Raw genomic sequence first — 21015 nt, 5'->3', positions numbered from 1 at the left:
AGGGAGAAGGGAAGGTGTGAGAGAGGAAACCGAGAGAGAGCGACAGAGAAAGACAGAAATAGAGAGGAAGAGAAACCTAGCCTCTCTGATAATGCATGAATAAAACAGCCATTTCCCAACCGTGCTTGCCTGGCTCACACTCCAGAGAAAGCTAGTCATTTTCCAAACAGGGCCAGTTATAAAAGCTAGAGAGGATTGAGGTTAAAACGTCTCCATTCTCTGAAGTTGGAGGACAAGATGTAATAGAGAGGGGCTTCAGTTGTACTATTTAAGGGAGTCCCAAGAGTCAATATTGCCTACGTATTTGGAGAGAAGAAGTGGTTTGAACTTTGAGAAGTCAACAACTTAAATTGTACACATTAGCAAAGTTATTTGAACTGTTCAGATGATGCAAATTGTTTTTCATTTTTGGTTAATAAATGACCTTTTTACAAGATACATAGCTGTGGGTTTACAGCTCTAATCTCCTGACGTACAGACTCATTAAATAATAACAATGTGTAATGTGAACAACGCCTCCTCATTGGCATTTTTTTTTGCATTGCTATTCCTATCGGAGTAAACAACTGATCTGCCATTTGGGATTCTGTGTGTTTACTTTGTAATTACTCTTGGTGACATTTGCAATCAATACATCCTCTCTAAATGCAGAGATTAACCTCATTTAGCCTTTATTTAATCATGCAGGATAATAATAATAATAATAATAATAATAATATCCCATTTAGCAGACGCTTTTGTCCAAAGCGACTTACAAGTCGGCTGGGGCCACTACTTTTGCATATGGGTGGCCCCAGTGGGAAACGAACCCACGACGCTTGGCGTTGCAAGCGCCATGCTCTACCGACTGAGCCACACATAAAATCCCTTGAGGTTAAGACAGGGGTTCCCAAAATGTGTCACTCGGGGCCCCCCTTCCAGTATTTGGGAACATCCCGAGCCATGTCTATGACACAAACTGTTCTTGTTGGTCGAGATAATTTTCTAGGTTTAAAGTTTATTTCCTGCAATTTCTACACATTTTGTCATGGGGGGGGCAAAGAAATGTTTGCAGTTTTAAAGCACATTTTCTTACAATTCTATACATTTTGCCATGCCCATGTGTATTCATGTATTTGAGTGCCTAATGTGTATTCATGTATTTCAGTGAGAAAATAATGCATACAGTATCTATGGGCCAAAAAAAATGAAATGAAATAGAAAAACCCTCTGACATGGGCTAGTTGATCTGGACATTTTCTGACAATTTATAAATAGCTCTCGAAGGTATGCAATGACTAACACAACAAGAGGAATTGATGATGCCCTACACAATTTTCGAAATTGCATTGTGCATTGTGCATTCTACTATTACAACTTTCAAGAGTAGGTTAAAAGACGGATTTAGTTCATTAAAAAAAGTATAAATATATACTGTATATTATTATTTATTATAATAATTGGAGGGGGGGTGTATGAGCTTCGATCTAGAGTCTCCTGACAGAGAGATTTGAAGAGCTGCAATATTGTCTTACTGAAACGTGGCTGGATGATGACGGTGGATTCTCCGAGCAGCGGCAGGATCGTTCAGATGTGCTGCTTCAAGTGTGAAGGAAATCTCAAGCTTTTGTTCACCTGATAAAGAATAACTCATAGTAAACTGCAGACCCTTTTATCTACCAGGAGAGTTTTCCCTCCGTAATGTTTTCAAGCCAGTGTGAGCAAAATGTTTAAACAGGTTAACAATCAGAGACGGAATAACATGGCTTGTTCTCAAAGCACGCGCTGACCAGCTGGCAAGTGTCTTCACACACATTTTCAATCTCTCCTGGTCCCAGTCTGTAATCCCAACATGTTTCAAGCTGACCACTATTGTCCCTGTTACCAAGAGCCTGCCTAAACAACTATCACCCTGTAGCACTCACATCTGTAACTATGAAGTGCTTTGAAAGGCTGGTCATGACACACATCAACACCATCATCCCAGTCACCCTAGACCCACTCCAATTTGCATACCGCCCCAACAGATCCACAGATGACCCAATCTCAATTGCACTTCACACTTGAAGGGGGAAAAACTATATGACCAAAAGTATGTGGACACCTACTTGTTGAACATCTCATTCCAAATTCATGGCCATTAATATGGAGTTGGTCCCCCCACTTTGCTGCTATAACAGCCTCCACTCTTCTGAGAAGGCTTTCCACTAGATGTTGGAACATTGCTGCGGGGACATGCTTTCATTCACCCACAAGAGCATTAGTGAGGTCGGGCACGGGTGTTAGGCGATTAGGCCTGGCTCATAGTCGGCGTTGGGGTTGAGGTCAGGGCTCTATGCAAGCCAGTCAAGTTTTTCCACATCAATCTAAACAAACCATTTCTGTATGGGCCTCGCTCGGGGGACGGGGGCATTGTCATGCTGAAACAGGAAAGGGCCTTCTCCAAACTGTTGCCACAACGTTGGAAGCACAGAATCATCCAGGAAGTCATTGTATTTCCCTTTACTGGAACTAAGGCACCTAGTCTGAATCATGAAAAACAGCCCCAGACCGTTATTCATCCTGCATTCTGGCAGGTAACGTTCTCCAGATGGTGAGGTGTGACTCATCACTCCACAGAAACACATTTCCATTGCTCCAGAGTCCAATGGCAGCAAGCTTTACAACACTGCAGCCGACGCTTGGCCTTGCGCATGGTGATCTTAGGCTTGTGTGCGGCTGCTCGGCCATGGAAACCAATTTCATGAAGTCCGATGAACAGTTCTTCTGCTGACGTTGCTTCCAGAGGCAACCGAGTACAGACTGTTTTTACGTGCTACGCGCTTCAGAACTCAGCGGTCCTGTTCTGTGAGTTTGTGTGGCTCACCACCTCACGGCTATGCCGTTGTTGCTCCGAGATGTTTCCACTTCACAATAACAGCACTTACAGTTGACCGGGGCAGCTCTAGCAAGTCAGAAATTTGAGGAACTGACTTGGAAAGGTGGCATCATATAATGGTGCCACGTTGAAAGTCACTGAGCTCTTCAGTAAGGGCCATTCTACTGCCAATGTTTGTCTATGGAGATTGCATGGCTGTGTGCTCGATTTTACACACCTGTCAGCAATGGGTGAGGCTGAAATAGCCGAATCCACTAACTTGAAGGGGTGTCTACATACTTCTGTAAATATGTGAACTATGTGAAAATGCTGTTTATAGACTACAGCTCAGCATTCAACACCATAGTCCCCTCCAAGCTCATCAACAAGCTAGGGACCCTGGGACTGAAACCCTCCATCTACAACAAGATCCTGTACTTCCTAAAGGCCCGGCCTCAAGTTGTGAGGGTAGGCAACAACACCTCCGCAACGCTGACACTGAACATTGGGGCCCCTCAGGGTGGTAGACCTGATCACCAACGTCAATGAGTCAGCCTACAGGGAGGAGGTCAAAGACTTATCAGTGTGGTTCCAGGACAACAACCTCTCCCTCAACATCAGTAAGACCAAGGAGCTGATTGTGGACTATAGGAGAAAAAAGGGAGAGCAAGCCCCAATCCACATCAAGACGCTAACATGGTCCACACACATCCGAGGAGTCGTGAAGAGGGTAGTGCAGACAGCCCAGTACATCACTGATGCCAAGCTCCTTTTCATCCAGGACCTCTATATCAGGCAGCCAAAAATGGCCACAGAATTGAACCAACCAAGCAATAGACTTTTCATCTTACTACCATCTGGCAAACAGTAACGGAGCATCGGCTCTCGGACCAATAGGCTCCGAGAAAGCTTCTACCCGCCTAAAGCCATGACTGCTAAATAGCCATACTGCTAAACTGCCATACTGCTAAATAGCTAGATTGCTAATTTGCCAGACTGCTAATTAGCCAGACTGCTAAACAGTCAATTAAGGCTACCAGAACTATATACAGTATATATACACAGTTGAAGTAGGAAGTTTACATACACCTTAGCCAAATACATTTAAACTCAGTTTTTCACAATTCCTGAAATGTAATACTAGTAAAAAATTCCCTGTATTAGGTCAGTTAGGATCACCACTTTATTTTAAGAATGTGAAATGTCAGAATAATAGTATATTTATTTCAGCTTTTATTTATTTCATCACATTCCCAGTGGGTCAGAAGTTTACATACACTCAATTAGTATTTGGTAGCTTTGCCTTTAAATTTATTAACTTGGGTCAAACATTTCGGGTATCCTTCCACAAGCTTCCCACTATAAGTTGAGTGAATTTTGGCCCATTCCTCCTGACAGAGCTGGTGTAACGGAGTCAGGTTTGTAGGCCTCCTTGTTCGTACACGCTTTTTCAGTTCTGCCCACAAATCTTCTATGGGATTGAGGTCAGGGCTTTGTGATGGCCACTCCAGTACCTTGACTTTGTAGTCCTTAAGCCATTATGCCACAACTTTGGGGTCATTGTCCATTTGGAAGACCCATTTTGCAACCAAGCTTTAACTTCCTGACTGATGTCTTGAGCTGTTGCTTCAATATATCCACATAATTGTCCTCCCTCATGATGCCATCTATTTTGTGAAGTGCACCAGTCTCTCCTGCAGCAAAGCACCCCCACAACATGTTGCTGCCACCCCCGTGCTTCACGGTTGGGATGGTGTTCTTCGGCTTGCAAGCCTCCCCCTTTTTCCTCCAAACATAACGATGGTCATTATGGCCAAACAGTTCGGCTTGCAAGCCTCCCCCTTTTTCCTCCAAACATAACGATGGTCATTATGGCCAAACAGTTCTATTTTTGTTTCATCAGACCAGGGGACTTTTCTCCAAAAAGTACGATCTTTGTCCCCATGTGCAGTTGCAAAACGTAGTCTGGCTTTTTTATGGCAGTTCTGGAAAAGTGGCTTCTTGTTGAGCGGCTTTTCAGGTTTTGCCGATACATTACTATTTTTTCTGTGGATATAGATGCTTTTGTACCTATTTCCTCCAGCATCTTCACAAGGTCCTATGCTATTGTTCTGGGATAGATTTGCACTTCTCGCACCAAAGTACGTTCATCTCTAGGAGACAGAACACGTCTCCTTCCTGAGCGGTATGACGGCTGCGTGGTCCCATGGTGTTTATACTTGCATGCTATTGTTTGTACAGGTGAATGTGGCACCTTCAAGCGTTTGGAAATTGCTCCCAAGGATGAACCAGAATTGTGGAGGTCTACAATTTTTTTTCTGAGGTCTTGGCTGATTTCTTTGGATTTTCCCAGCAAAGAGGCACTGAGTTTGAAGGTAGGTAGTTTGAAGGTAGGCCTTGAAATACATCCACAGGTACACCTCCAATTGACTCAAATTATGTCAATTAGCCTATCAGAAGCTGCTAAAGCCATGACATCATTTTCTCCAAGCTGTTTAAAGGCACAGTCAACGTAGTGTATGTAAACTTCTGACCCACTGGAATTGTTATACAGTGAATTATAAGTGAAATAATCTGTCTGTAAACAATTGTTACAAAATTACTTGTGTCATGCACAAAGTAGATGTCCTAACCGACTTGCCAAAATTATAGTTTGCTAACAAGAAATTTGTGGAGTGGTTGAAAAACGAGTTTTAATGACTCCAACCTAAGTGGAGTCTTCAACTGTATAGTGTATATATAGTCTAGTGAGTGTGAATATGGTATGTGTACAGTATCTACCTCAAATACCTTATTAGTATCTATCCTGATGTCTAGTCACTTTACCCTGCCTTAATGTACATATCTACTTCAAATACCATATCATTATCTATCCTGATTCCTAGTCACTTTACCCTGCCTTGAAGTACAAATCTACCTCAAATACCTCGTACCTCTGCACATTGATCTGGTACTGGTACTCCCTGCATATAGCTCCATTCTCATGCATTTTATGTTATTCTTCTTGTGTTACTATTTTATTTTTCAACTCTGCATTGTTGCGGAAGTCTCATTAGCATTTCACAGTAAAGTCTAAACCAGTTGAAATCCCTGCATGTGACACATAGGAGGCTACTGAGGGGAGAACGGCTCATAATAATGTCCAGAACAAAGCAAATAAATGGTATCAAACACCTGGAAATGGTGGGTTGGATGTGTTTGATACCATTCCACTGATTCCGCTCCAGCCATTACCACGAGCCCATCCTCCCCTATTAAGGTGCCCCCAACCTCCTTGTCCCTAGCAGAACCAGGGACAGAGTGACACTGTGATAACAGGGTAGAGTTCTGTCTTCCGATAGGCAGTTTGTAGTAATAGAATACTGCATCCCCTCTATTGGCTTTCATTGATGTTCTTCTCTGAGGGTGTTTTTCTGTTCAGCAGCTGAATTAGGGTGTTGAGGATTGTAGCATTTGGATGTGTGTCATCATGGCTTTTCTGTTTCCTCTCTATTTCGCTCTCTCTCTTTATCACCCCCCCCCCCACCTTCTCTCTCCCTCACTTTCTCCTTCTCTCTCCATGCAACGGATCTATCAATTTCTCTTTCTTCCTCGGTCTAGCTCTATTCTGTCTTGCCAGTCCTGTGTTCCCAGAGACACATTGTAGTAATAGATAGAGTGATCAGTGTACTGAGAGTAAGTTCTTTATGCTATGATGCTCAATATGTCTCAAAACTGTCTGAACAGACTTCCAGCACACATGTACACACACTGTCAAACACACTGGCAGCACTAGAGGGGGTTCTGATTCACAGGACAGCCCCCCTCAACCTTATCCTTGACTGTCACCTGGTCACTTACTTTAAAACGTTTGGAACTTTGAGTTTCTCCCTTTGCGGAACTTATACTGCGATTACACAGGCAGCGATCGGTATGGTAGCACACAGACACTGGCGGTGGGAACTGGTCGTGTTCTCTCGCCTGGAGTGTACAGCTAGGATGTCACAGACAGGCAAATCAGACGGTACAAGGCTTGAAAAGGTCAAGCTTGTCAGATCTCCACTAAACAGCTCTGAATAAACATATCATCCCCCTATGCACACACACACACACACACACACACACACACACACACACACACACAGAAAGGTTCTTACAGTAATGAGTTTGTCCTATTTTGAATCTCACGCTGTGGCTTGTATATGTTGAGTATAGAGGTGGGTGTGTGAAGAGTTAAAGCTACATTTACTCCAAAACTAATCCTAAAGTTTAAACTTTTAAATGTCAGCACTGGGCTTAATTGATTGGTATTTGAAAAAAGGACAAAAATAAAGAGAAGCTATTTCCCTCACAAACAGTCAATACCCCACTGCAAGGGAATCATTGAACTTTAGAAGTGTGTGTGTGTGTGTTTGTGGGCGGGTGTGTGTGTTTGCGTGTGTATGCCCACCTCTCTCCACTGCTTGGTCTCCACTCCTTGGGTGTAGAGCACACACACTGAGGGAGAGGGAGTAGAGAGAGAGAGAGAGAGAGAGAGAGAGATAGAGAGAGAGATAAAGAGTGAGATTGAGAGAGCGAGAGTAGAGAGAGAGAGAGATAAAGAGAGAGAGAAAAAGAGTGAGATTGAGAGAGAGAGAGAGAGAGAGAGAGATAAAGAGTGAGATTGAGAGAGAGAGAGAGTGATATAGAGGATGTGAAAGAGAAAGCGAGACATACAGGGCAGAAAGACAATCAGAAATAGATGCTGGCAGATTGAACAGCGCAGATTAATACAAAAGTTTTAGCTCCAAAACACTGAGCAAACAACAGACGGAGGCTAAAGGCAAAGCTAACATCTACCCCTCAAGTCAACTATCATGCAGGGACAGAGAGGTAGGGATGGGGAAGGGGGGGGGGGTGTGGACGGATGGAGGTAGGGAAAGACGGAGGGAGGGACGCATGGAGGGATGGAGGCATGGAAGGACAGATAGACGGAGAAACAGATGGACAGACGGAGAGAGGAAGGAAGGTAGACAGGGAAGGAGCACATAAAAGGTTGAGTCATACTCACATGGGTCAGATTTGGAGAATGTGTCTTTATCTAGTAGATTCCTGAAAGACACAAAGGAAAGAGGAAAACTGTCAAGCAATATCGACTTCATAATCTTATCGAAACATATCAGAGACCAATTCATCCAATTGTTCTGTGCTTCAGTTATTGCATGAGTCATTACACAGGCATTAATGTCTTTCAGAATTTCTCCTGAGATCTATTAAGTTAACCATAGAGGTCCTGACTGAGTACCTTTTCATATCATCCAACAGCTGTAGTGGCTTGCAGTGTCATCAACTAAAATAATGACGACGTATACCAAGACTGATTATACCCCAAATCCTTTTGCATTTGGGTTGACGAAAACAAGACGAGACTAAGTTCTCTCTGGGACTAAAATCTGACTAGTAAATGGACTGGGCAGGAGTTTTTGGAAAGCTTGAGATATTTTCAGTGTTACTTGCAATCTAGAAGCAACAAACCACTGATGCATATAAGGCACATGCCATGGCTCCTCTCCTGGTGGTAAAAGCTCCCGGTAGAAAAAGGGAAGATGTTTGGAGCCACTTTAAGTATCGTGCAGATTCAAACAAGACCGAATGCAATGTTTCCATGGGAGAAGACAGAGTTTGCTCCCACAAGTTAACCAGGAAAAATACTGCCGACCTCAAGAGAAATCCAAAAGTGCATCATCCCAATATATAGCCTACGCTAAGGTAGGCTAATAACAGATTGATAATGCTAGCTAGTAGTTTGCTGAAATCTATCAGGCCACTAATTTTGACACAACTTTGATTACAATATAGCTACAAGGGGCGGGTCGTCCAAACTGCAACCATTTGGCATTTTGCGACCATTTGACCTGACTGCGTAAGTTACATTTGTAATTGCTCGCATGCAAGTTGAACATTCATTACATGGTCACTTCGCTCAAAAGTTTCAAAACGTCCTAATGAGCATTATCCTCATGATTCCTCTAATGATAGTGTCTGCCCAGCCCGTGGGCCTGTTTCACCGGGGCCTGTTCCGCTGGCAAGTGGCCCCTGCTGTGATGAGTGAGCCACTTGATGTGTGCTCTGAGAGAGAGAGCCAAAAGGCTTCTGATTGTATATCATTTAAAAATCTCATTTGCGGGAAACACATAGCTCCATATGGCTGTGGGCTACACTAGTTAGTTTAGCAGACAAGATTAGCGTTGAATTCCGAGGCATTATTTTATATTATTTCATAGTATGAAGAATACAATGGAATATAGCTGAATAAATAGAAAGGATATTTTCTCCAAAGATTTCCAAGGGAGTGCGCACATTCGGCTATTCTGTATTGAACCAATGCCTGCAACCCAGCAATAATGTATTGTATTGACCGGTTAATGAAGAAACAATTCCTCCTATATGCGTAATTTAGAGCTATTAATACAATTTTAATTGTAATACAAACATTATGGCTATATGTTTTGATTGTTAATACATTCTAAGGCCACATAATGTTGCATGAAAGGCATGAGCTCTGCTCTGCGTCTTGCGCAGGCTGCACACACTTCATCAGTCTCTCATTCACAAGAATTTGATGATATTCTCACCCATCAGACTATTCTGAATTTAATCTGGTCTTTACATATAGCCTACTAATATATGTGTGGAAGTTTTTGTTTTTAGAATGGTCAACAAAAACAAAATGTCATCAAATAATAAATACAGGTTGTGCAGTTACGTTTTTATGCAAGAATAGGCAGCGTCCATAAGGCTAGGGGAAGCATAAGTTTAAAAATGTGTTTTTTTAAATACATAGAATCATTACAAATAGGCGACGAAAGCATGATTTGGCCACAGAAGATATTTAAATATTTGGATTGTTTTAAATCACATTGCCTATAGTCTGAAAGAAATACAGCACACACAATTTTGGTAGATTATTGTTGAGTTGCAACTGTCTGTGAAAAGAGGCCAAACCAGGCATATGCAATATTTCAAAATACAATTGCGGGAAAACATAGTTTGGAAAGCAAAAGGGTTATTGCTGTAAAAAAGAAGACCATGAAAAGACTACTCTGTCTTTTAGTCTCTTAAGATTCCCAACTTCATTGAGCGAGCAACAGTATAGCCTATCTTACTAGCACCAGGGGAGAGCATCGGCAATATCCTCGGTGCACTGCGCACTGTGCATATCCACTATTCATCATTGTTGGGTCAGCGCCACTTAAAAGTTTGTTTTTGGACAATAATTTCCTCCTCCAGTTTAGATGGAAGTCATGTTGTATTTGTGTCTCCACTTCTCATAGGTCGATTATATGGACAATGTCATTTTTACTGATAGTTTGTCACTGTCGTCAGAGTAGGCTACCCTTCAATATTCTGCTAATGCCTCCAGTCATGTATAAAGTACGGTAGAACTAGATGGAATGTGTTCATAAAAGGCCACATTCCTCCCAAACGAAGAAAGAAAGAAAAAACATATCGGATGAAGCCTCGGCCTGCCCTACGCCAAATGCATTGAACAGTCTTTTTTTTGCGAACAATGATGGAGTTACAGGATATTATTATCCTAAATTATGACTATCCAATCAACTCATCACATTACTAATAGTAGGCTAGTTTACCTAAATCTGAAAACGCGATTATTCATGCAGGCCTAATGCTTTATTAGAAATGTGCATTTTATTCTTTTCTTTTCAGTTTTGGGATGATTTACGTATTGTTTGTATTGCTAGGTATTGTTTTGGATAATACTCACTGTTGAGTATGGAAAGCCGTAGGCTCCCTGTTGGAGCTAGAAACACAAGCATTTTGCTGCACCTGCGATAACTTCAGCAAATCTGTGTACTTACGACCAATACATTTTGACTTGATTCTTACTATGTAATGAATCCTATTTGCTTCTAGTATTCCATTCTCAGACCTCTCTTAATACTATATTCCTATAACTCTATAAGAGTCTTGCTTACACATTGCTATGTATCTATCGGAGTCAGATAATATACACCTTGATAGGCCTTGTTAATATTATTTCCACCTGGTTGCACAATCGATATGCAGATAGAATTTAGGGAGTCTTGTTTTCAGATTAGCCTTGTTAAAATCCCCAGCTACAATGAATGCAGCCTCAGGATATGTTGTTTCCAGTTTGCAAAGAGTCAAATAAAGTTCGTTCAGAGCCATCGATGTGTCTGCTTGGGGGGGGGGGGGAATATACAGTGCCTTGCAAAAGTATTCGGCCCCCTTGAACTTTGAGACCTTTTGCCACATTTCAGGCTTCAAACATAAAGATATAAAACTGTATTTTTTTGTGAAGAATCAACAACAAGTGGGACACAATCATGAAGTGGAACGACATTTATTGGATATTTCAAACTTTTTTTCAAACTGAAAAATTGGGCATGCAAAATTATTCAGCCCCCTTAAGTTAATACTTTGTAGCGCCACCTTTTGCTGCGATTACAGCTGTAAGTCGCTTGGGGTATGTCTCTATCAGTTTTGCACATCGAGAGACTGAATTTTTTTCCCATTCCTCCTTGCAAAACAGCTCGAGCTCAGTGAGGTTGGATGGAGAGCATTTGTGAACACCAGTTTTCAGTTCTTTCCACAGATTCTCGATTGGATTCAGGTCTGAACTTTGACTTGGCCATTCTAACACCTGGATATGTTTATTTTTGAACCATTCCATTGTAGATTTTGCTTTATGTTTTGGATCATTGTCTTGTTGGAAGACAAATCCACTCCATCAGGTTTTCTTCCAGAATGGTCCTGTATTTGGCTCCATCCATCTTCCCATCAATTTTAACCATCTTCCCTGTCCCTGCTGAAGAAAAGCAGGCCCAAACCATGATGCTGCCACCACCATGTTTGACAGTGGGTATGGTGTGTTCAGGGTGATGAGCTGTGTTGCTTTTACGCAAAACATAACGTTTTGCATTGTTGCCAAAAAGTTCAATTTTGGTTTCATCTGACCAGAGCACCTTCTTCCACATGTTTGGTGTGTCTCCCAGGTGGCTTGTCGCAAACTTTAAACAACACTTTTTATGGATATCTTTAAGAAATGGCTTTCTTCTTGCCACTCTTCCATAAAGGCCAGATTTGTGCAATATACGACTGATTGTTGTCCTATGGACAGTCTCCCACCTCAGCTGTAGATCTCTGCAGTTCATCCAGAGTGATCATGGGCCTCTTGGCTGCATCTCTGATCAGTCTTCTCCTTGTATGAGCTGAAAGTTTAGAGGGACGGCCAGGTCTTGGTAGATTTGCAGTGGTCTGATACTCCTTCCATTTCAATATTATCGCTTGCACAGTGCTCCTTGGGATGTTTAAAGCTTGGGAAATCTTTTTGTATCCAAATCCGGCTTTAAACTTCTTCACAACAGTATCTCGGACCTGCCTGGTGTATTCCTTGTTCTTCATGATGCTCTCTGCGCTTTTAACGGACCTCTGAGACTATCACAGTACAGGTGCATTTATACGGAGACTTGATTACACACAGGTGGATTGTATTCATCATCATTAGTCATTTAGGTCAACATTGGATCATTCAGAGATCCTCACTGAACTTCTGGAGAGAGTTTGCTGCACTGAAAGTAAAGGGTCCGAATAATTTTGCACGCCCAATTTTTCAGTTTTTGATTTGTTAAAAAAGTTTGAAATATCCAATAAATGTCGTTCCACTTCATGATTGTGTCCCACTTGTTGTTGATTCTTCACAAAAAATACAGTTTTATATCTTTATGTTTGAAGCCTGAAATGTGGCAAAAGGTCTCAAAGTTCAAGGTGGCCGAATACTTTCGCAAGGCACTGTATATACGGTTGTGATTATATATTAAAATTATATTATATTAAATTATTTTATTATTATATAATTCCCTTGGTAGATAATGCGGTTGACATTTGATTGTAAGGAATTCTAAATCAGGTGAACCGAAGGACTTGAGTTCCTGTATGTTGTTGTGACCACACCACGTCTCGTTAACCATAAGGCATACGCCCCCGCCCCTCTTCTTACCAGAATGATGTTTGTTTCTGTCTGCGCAATGCGTGGAGAAAGCAGGTGGCTGCACCGATTCCGTTAGCGTCTCTCCAGTGAGCCATGTTTCCATGAAGCAAAGAACTTACAGTCTCTGATGTCCCTCTGGAATGTTACCCTTGCTCGGATTTCATCAAACTTGTTGTCAAGAGACTGGACATTGGCGAGAAATATGCTAGGGAGTGGTGTGCAATGTGCCCGTCTCCGGAGCCTGACCAGAAGACCGCTTCGTTTCCCTCTTTTACGACGTCGCTGTTTTGGGTCGCAGGCCGGGATCCATTCCGTTGTCCTGGGTGAAAGGCAGAACACAGGATCTGCTCCGGGAAAGTCATATTCCTGCTCATACTGATGGTGAGTTGATGTTGCTCTTATATTCAGTAGTTCTTCCCGACCGTATGTAATGAAACCTAAGATGACCTGGGGTACCAATGTAAGAAATAACATGTAAAAAAAACAAAAAACTACATAGTTTCCTATCCTAGGAACGCGAAGCGAGGCGGCCATCTCTCTCGTCGCCGGAATTCATGTCTTTGCTGAAATAGCCATGAAATCCCTAGTTTGAAAGTGACTGGTTTCTGGACGCTTACGGCTCCATTTTACCTATATTTTCCCCCACATGAGCCAACCCCCTAGCAATTTGAGTTTTAGCGAATGAGCTTCAGCTCCTTGCCATTTGAGTGACATCTAGCAAGATGCCCACACAGCAGAGCGAGAGAGAGCAATGACGTGGTGTCCATATCTGCACGTGACACATTTCTGGGACCATTTTTGGTTTTGTGACCGCTACTTTCAGAACTACTAGCTAAAAGGTATATAAGTATAAGTAGAGCATCTTTAAAATGGAGGGTAAAGATGCAGCTCGGTTATTTGAAATGGCTTTACACACAAGAATGGAGAAGTTCTATTGCCTTACATACGTACATGTAGTATAAACAGAGGAACAACAGCTATAGTATTACAGCAAGATGGATTACCTTTTCATCTCTCCTGCCACAGTCTCATCTCTCCTGCCACAGTCCCATCTCTCCTGCCACAGTCTCATCTCTCCTGCCACACTCATCTATCCTGCCACAGTATCATCTCTCCTGCCACAGTTTCATCTCTTCTGATAGTCACTTTCAAACCAGGGATTTTATGGCTAATTGAGGTAAGACATCAATGCAATCCTCTTAAGAATTAGCCCTTTTTTTCCCATTTTCGCCTAAAATGACATACCCAAATCTAACTGCCTGTAGCTCAGGCCCTGAAGCAAGGATATGGTACCATTTGGTACCATTTGAAAGGAAACACTGATGTTTACGGAAATATGAAAGGAATGTAGTAGAATATAACGCAATAGATCTGGTAAAGGATAATACAAAGAAAAAACCAACCGTTCTTTTGTATTTTTTTGTGCCATCTTTGAAATGCAAGAGAATGGCCATAATGTATTATTCCAGCCCATGTGCAATTTAGATTTTGATCACTAGATGGCATCAGTGTATGTGCAAACTTTTAGACTGATCCAATTAACCATTGCATTTCTGTTCAAAATTCTGTATCAAGACTGCCCAAATGTGCCTAATTTGTTATTTAATAACTTTTCATGTTCAAAATTGTGCACTTCACGTTCAAAATTGTGCATGTTATTCTTTCACTGTAACAGCTACTGTAAATTGGGCAGTGCAGTTAGAGTAACAAGAATTTAAGCTTTCTGCCAATATCAGATATGTCTATGTCCTGGGAAGTTTTCTTGTTACTTACAACCTCATACTAATCGCATTAGCCTACATTTGCTCAACCGTCCCATGGAAGGGACACGAATTCGAAGAAGTTAATTCTGCTCATAGATTATGCATCTATAAACTACACATTGACAAATCCAGCCCAACGCGACAGTTTTAAAAAGACTTACTAGTCACCAAAGTTCCGGAGCATGTCTTTAATGAAACAGTCCTCTATGGGAGCCCAGAGAAAAGCAGAGCCAGTTGAGTGTGATGCAGAAAATGTGCATTGATGGGGCGGAAGGAAGTCTAGCGGTTAAGAGCGTTGGGCCATTAACTGAAAGATCGTTGTAGTTCGAATCCCCTAGGTGAAAAAGATGTTTGTGACCCTTTGAGCAAAGGACTTAACCCTAATTGCCCATGTAAATCACTCTGGATAAGAGCATCTGCTAAATGACTAAAATGTAAGTAGACCGGTGTGGCTTAGAAAGGGGGTGGGGTAGCGTGTGACTGAGTGAGACGGCAAGATAGTGAGGGAAAAAAATAGGCACTCTGGGAATCTGAATGCTTGAAAGTTACCACACTCCCCCGACTCTCCTCAACTCCCCCTACACACTTCTAGACTTAATGAACTTAAGAGAGAAACACTTACTCTAATGAACCTGCTGGATCTTAAATTGCGGCCAGAGAGCAACAGGGACGTGTGTGGGAGGAGAGGCGTTGGGTATAAGTATATAAAGTGACGTGGGCGAGATGAGGGGGCTGTAGCCGTTTCTATTTCTATCCCAGTAATCTACAATACACTCTTAGAAAAAAAGGGTAATTCGAATGTCCCCTTAGGAGAACCCTTTGAATAACACTTTTGGGTTCCATATAGAACTCTTTCCACAGAGGGTTCTACCTGGAACCAAAAAGGGTTCGCCTATGGAGACAGTCAAAGAGGCCCATCAACATGAACAGCGTGTGTGAATATGTGTGCTTGTGCGTGAGGGACCCTCTGGGACCTTCACAAATCAGAGCAAGATTACTGAATGTAAGTACATTATTTACCTTCAGATGTCAATGTATCGAACCAGTTGCCGTGATAAAAGTGTTTTGTTGTTGTGCACTGTCCTCAAACAATAGCATGGTATATGTTTCCTGTAATATCTACTGTAAATTGGACAGTGCGGTTAGATTAACAACCATTTAAGCTTTCTGCCCATACAAGACATCTCTATGTCTTTAGAAAGTTCGCTGTTGTAGACAATGTTTTCTAGTCACATTATCGTACATTGAGCAACAACGGTCCCGGTTTAGGGACACCGATCCCGTATAGGTTTACTCATTTCAATTAAGTGTTTTAGACTAAACTGAGCACCTTAGCGTCTAGTCTGGATATAAGAGTCAGCTGTCTATAAGCTCAACTCTCCAGGTTCCTGTTCAAACACTTAGTGTGTGTGTGTGTGTGTGTGTGTGTGTGTGTGTGTGTGTGTGTGTGTGTGTGTGTGTGTGTGTGTGTGTGTGTGTGTGTGTGTGTGTGTGTGTGTGTGTGTGTGTGTGTGTGTGTGTGTGTGTGTGTGTGTGTGTGTGTGTGTGTGTGTGTGTGTGTGCGTGCCATGAGCACGTTAAACAGCAACAATACTTTTCCAAATTCTCCAAACATCCTTCTTCCCCAAACCTGTAGTGTTAGTTCCATAGCATATCCTATTCCACACATTAACTTCAATCTATAATCCATAAACTATCCCCACACACCCTATTGTACAAACTGTCAACCCCAACACCCTTAATAATCCATAATACCATCTGTCTAAATATGCACACTACTGTTCAAAAGTTTGAGGTCACTTAGAAATGTCCCGTCAGCAACCCGTCAGGATGCTCTCGATGGTGCAGCTGTAAATTCTTTTGAGAATCTGAGGACCCATGCCAAATCTTTTCAGTCTCCTGAGGGGGAATAGATTTTGTTGTGCCCTCTTCACGACTGTCTTGGTGTGCTTGGATCATGTTAGTTTGTTGGTGATGTGGACGCCAAGGAACTTGAATCTCTCAACCTGCTCCACTACAGCCCCATCCTCCTTTTCCTGTAGTCCACAATCATCACTGAGTTCCAATCTTCATAGTGTCAAGCATGGTGGGTATGCTTGTCATCGGCAAGGACTAGGGAGTTTTTTATGATAAAAATACGTTGAATAGAGCTAAGCACAGGGAAAATCCTAGAGGAAAATCTGGTTCAGTCTGCTTTCCAACAGACACTGGGAGACAAGTTCACCTTTCAGCAGTACAATAAAACACAAGCCAGGGGAGGGGGGCGTTCTAAGCTAACATATGCATTTGTTTTATGCTGGTCATACCAAGGATCATTTAGCTATATGATTTTACATTTTTAGACCCCTTACGATATCAAAAAAAGAATTTGACATTACTGCTATTAGCTAATAGAAACACATTGAATAACAGATTCACAACATGGAACAACAGATAGTCCCAACATAATCAAAAGGAGGTTTGTTCTGAAGTGTCTATCCTATATCTGAGAGATATAAGAAAGGTCAGGATTTTTTATATTTATATTGATCTCCTGGTTTTAGGCACTAAACTATCTCCATATATGTACTTCCATTCACTTTTTAAACTGGTACGGGGATCTTCAGACGAGGCTTGTGGGCTTCATAGGGATGTCTAGCAACTTGACAGAGCTTGAATATTTTTATTTTTTAAAGAATAATGTGCAAATATTGTACAATCCAGGTGTGCAAAGCTCTTAGAGACTTACCCAGAAAGACTCACAGCTGTAATCACTGCCAAATGTGATTCTGAATGTATACTTGAATCTAATTAGTATTACTATTAAAAACATTTTTTTTTACAAATTGTAGAATTTTGGGGGGGAGTATTTGTAGCTCATTGACAAAAAAACAACAACTATTAAATTCCATTTTCCCACTTTGTAACACAACATAATGTGGAAAAAGTCAAGGGAGTTGAATATTTTCTGAAAGCACTGTATTTGAAACCAGGCCTGCTTCATTGACACGACCTACGTGACACGGACAAAAGACAACCGTCAAAACAGACTCTATAGAGGCTTAAGTACTGGCCATGTACAAATTAGCCTACAGCTAATTATACATTTTAGTGGCATGAAGCTTTAAGAAGCTGTTAAAACTATCAACTAGGAATCCATTAGGATAATTCACCAGGATGACTCCATGTGCTTTAATACAATGCATAAGGTAATGCTGGCATCAGTTGGATTGTTTATCATAATTGGTCTAATGACAAGCATACGGTTATATATTATTATAATTTATCATTGACCTTTTTTTTTACCAAGGAATGTTTATTGAGATTAAGGGGAGGGTATATTTAAAAGTTTACCAGAAAACTACAGGAAACTTGAGGATTTTATGGAATTTACATAAAATGTACACACACACACACATATATATATATATATATATATATATATATATATATATATATATATATATATATATATATATATATATATATATATATATATATATATATATATATATATATATATAGCAAAACATCTTGGAAGATGGTGAAAAGCAAAGCTTCTGATCGACTATCCCATCATACATATTTGGAAATAGATTTGCAGCCTACTGCCTGCCGTGCATTTAACTGGCTATATGCTTTAGTAGCTAGGACTAGAAGTTGTAACTGAACAGTAACATTAGCTACTTGGTTATTTGCTGTTGAGCGACAACTTCATATTTAACATTAGCCTAGTTAGTTAGCGAGTTTCATTGCACATAGGATTGTAATCGTTACTCCAAAAGTTGCAAATCGATCTGTTTTGCAATGAAAACTAGAATTTCTATTGGACAGATTCAGGTAGGTCGCTCCCTGTTTGCTGAACCTGTCCAATAGAAATGCTAGTTTTTCGTTACAAAATGGAACACTGCAACTGTTAGTAGTATACACCCCTATTATGGTGAAAGTAATGGTAAGATGCACTCATTACTGTTTCACCTTGGCACTCCAATTTGATAAAGTATGAGTCAGTCTAGCTACAGAATGTTCACACAACAATAGCTCGGTTCATGTTTGGTTAATGTTGTCCTTCAACTTGTGTATTTTCAGGATCTATGTGAAAGTGTGAGCTGGAGGGAGGTTAAAAAGAAGTGGGCTCCTCTCCTCTCCCTCCCACAAAGTTCCAGATGTTGAGGCGGGAGAATGTATTTTATGTATAGCTATTAATTTATTCATTTTCTACTGTTTTTGGTGAATTCCTGTTTTTAACCAAAAGTTGATTTCTGTTTTCTCAATGAAAAGTGTTTCTTGTTTGTAATAAAAAAAAGTGTTTACCGGTACATCTACTGTTAGGGTGTTTTACTTTCAACATATAAATGCACTCGCACATCTGAGATATCTTGTTGCAGGTGCATGGTAACAATTAGATACGTTAAAAGAAACCTGTACACCGCTCTTGCTAGTATCACTTTTTTATTGAAGCTTACTTGTCGGCCTCTTGAGCTTCATCAGAGCTTTTTTTTTGCTCTACTAAACTAAATAAACCCTCTGTGGTATAATAATTGGTGTTTTCTATAGCGCTTTTCATAATGTCAAGCGCATTAAAAGTATAAAAAAACTAATAAGCAATACATGATCACAAGTAGCCTAGCTATAGTTGGCTAGGTCAACCACTAGAGGCCAAGTCTGAGTGCATGGATCCTCCAAAGATGGAGAGGGACAGTTCATGGCTTGATCAGAGTAAGGTGGTCAGGGAAATGGCTGATGAAGATGGGATTTGGTAACGATCTTGTAGAGGTCTACTCTGGGAACCAGCCTGATTCATGTAGCCACTGGACTTCTCCTTCACAATTTACAGTTGTGGCCAAAGGTTTTGAGAATGATACAAATATTAATCTCCACAAAGTTTGTTGCTTCAGTGTCTTTAGATATTTTTTCTCAGATGTTACTATGGAATACTGAAGTATAATTACAAGCATTTCACAAGTGTCAAAGGCTTTTATTGACAATTACATGAAGTTGATGCAAAGAGTCAATATTTGCGGTGTTGACCCTTCTTTTTCAAGACCTCTGCAATCCGCCCTGGCATGCTGTCAATTAACTTCTGGGCCACATCCTGACTGATGGCAGCCCATTCTTGCCTAATCAATGCTTAGAGTTTGTCAGAATTTGTGGGGTTTTGTTTGTCCACCCGCCTCTTGAGGATTGACCACAAGTTCTCAATGGGATTAAGGTCTGGGGAGTTTCCTGGCCATGGACCCAAAATATCGATGTTTTGTTCCCCGAGCCACTTAGTTATCACTTTTGCCATATGGCAAGGTGCTCCATCATGCTGGAAAAGGCATTGTTCATAACCAAATTGTTCCTGGATGGTTGGGAGAAGTTGCTCTCGGAGGATGTGTTGGTACCGTTCTTTATTCATGGCAGTGTTCTTAGGCAAAATTGTGAGTGAGCCCACTCCCTTGGCTGAGAAGCGACCCCACACATGAATGTTCTCAGGATGCTTTACTGTTTACACAGGACTGATGGTAGCGCTCACCTTGTCTTCTCCAGACAAGCTTTTTTCCGGATGCCCCAAACAATTCGAAATGGGATTCATCAGAAAAAATGACTTTACCCCAGTCCTCAGCAGTCCAATCCCTGTACCTTTTGCAGAATATCAGTCTGTCCCTGATGTTTTTCCTGGAGATAAGTGGCTTCTTTGCTGTCCTTCTTGACACCAGGCCATCCTCAAATTCTTGGCACTTGCTGGACTTTCTTGGGCACCCTGAAGCCTACTTTACAACAATTGAACCGCTCTCCTTGAAGTTCTTGATGATCCGATAAATGGTTGATTTAGGTGCAATCATACTGACAGCAATATCCTTGCCTGTGAAGCCCTTTTTGAGCAAAACAATGATGACGGCACGTGTTTCCTTGCAGGTAACCATGGTTGACAGAGGAAGACAAATGATTCCAAGCACCACCCTCCCTTTGAAGCTTCCAGTCTGTTATTCGAACTCAGTCAGCAGAGTGATCTCCAGCCTTTTCCTCGTCAACACTCACACCTGTGTTAACAAGAGAATCACTGACATGATGTCAGCTGGTCCTTTTGTGGCAGGGCTGAAATGCAGTGTAAATGTTTTTTGGGGGATTCAGTTCATTTGCATGACAAAGAGGGACTTTGCAATAAATTGCAATTCATCTGATCACTCTTCATAACATTCTGGAGTATGTGCAAATTGCCATCATACAAACTGAGGCAGCAGACTTTGTGAAAATTAATATTTGTGTCATTCTCAAAACTTTTGGCTACGACTGTATGGCACCCACTTCGGTGATGCCTCAGCAGCTCTAGACGCTAGAAAGCTTGCCACACAGGTAACGTCACGATTTTTCCCAGTCTGAGCTTGTTTTGTTTCTGAATTCCCAGTTGTCTTGAACACACCAAAAGTAAGACGTTTTGGCTGTGGCATAATGCATATTTT

The 21015-nt window shown here is 41.3% G+C and overlaps 1 protein-coding gene and 1 long non-coding RNA gene across 4 annotated transcripts in view; one reads left to right on the top strand and one right to left on the bottom strand.

Annotated features, from left to right (window-relative positions):
- LOC135542313 (uncharacterized) overlaps positions 1-18888 on the top strand; it is a 35184-nt gene extending 16296 nt beyond the window's left edge. The window contains exon 4 of the long non-coding RNA XR_010456047.1: positions 18659-18888. This is a non-coding gene — a long non-coding RNA (uncharacterized LOC135542313). The remainder of the gene's footprint in view (positions 1-18658) is intronic.
- LOC135542311 (copine-5) overlaps positions 1-21015 on the bottom strand; it is a 212481-nt gene that overhangs the window by 159252 nt on the left and 32214 nt on the right. For all 3 annotated transcript variants that reach the window (XM_064969190.1, XM_064969189.1, XM_064969192.1), the window contains exons 2-3: positions 7866-7906; positions 7266-7312 (exon numbers count right to left, since the gene is read on the bottom strand). In XM_064969190.1, coding sequence (XP_064825262.1) covers positions 7266-7312; positions 7866-7906 — 88 coding nt within the window. The remainder of the gene's footprint in view (positions 1-7265; positions 7313-7865; positions 7907-21015) is intronic.

Source organism: Oncorhynchus masou, chromosome 6 (assembly GCF_036934945.1).
Source record: "Oncorhynchus masou masou isolate Uvic2021 chromosome 6, UVic_Omas_1.1, whole genome shotgun sequence".
Taxonomy (NCBI): Eukaryota; Metazoa; Chordata; class Actinopteri; order Salmoniformes; family Salmonidae; genus Oncorhynchus; species Oncorhynchus masou.
The sequence above is the reverse complement of the archived record's forward strand: the minus strand, read 5'-3'. Positions and strand labels throughout refer to the sequence as shown.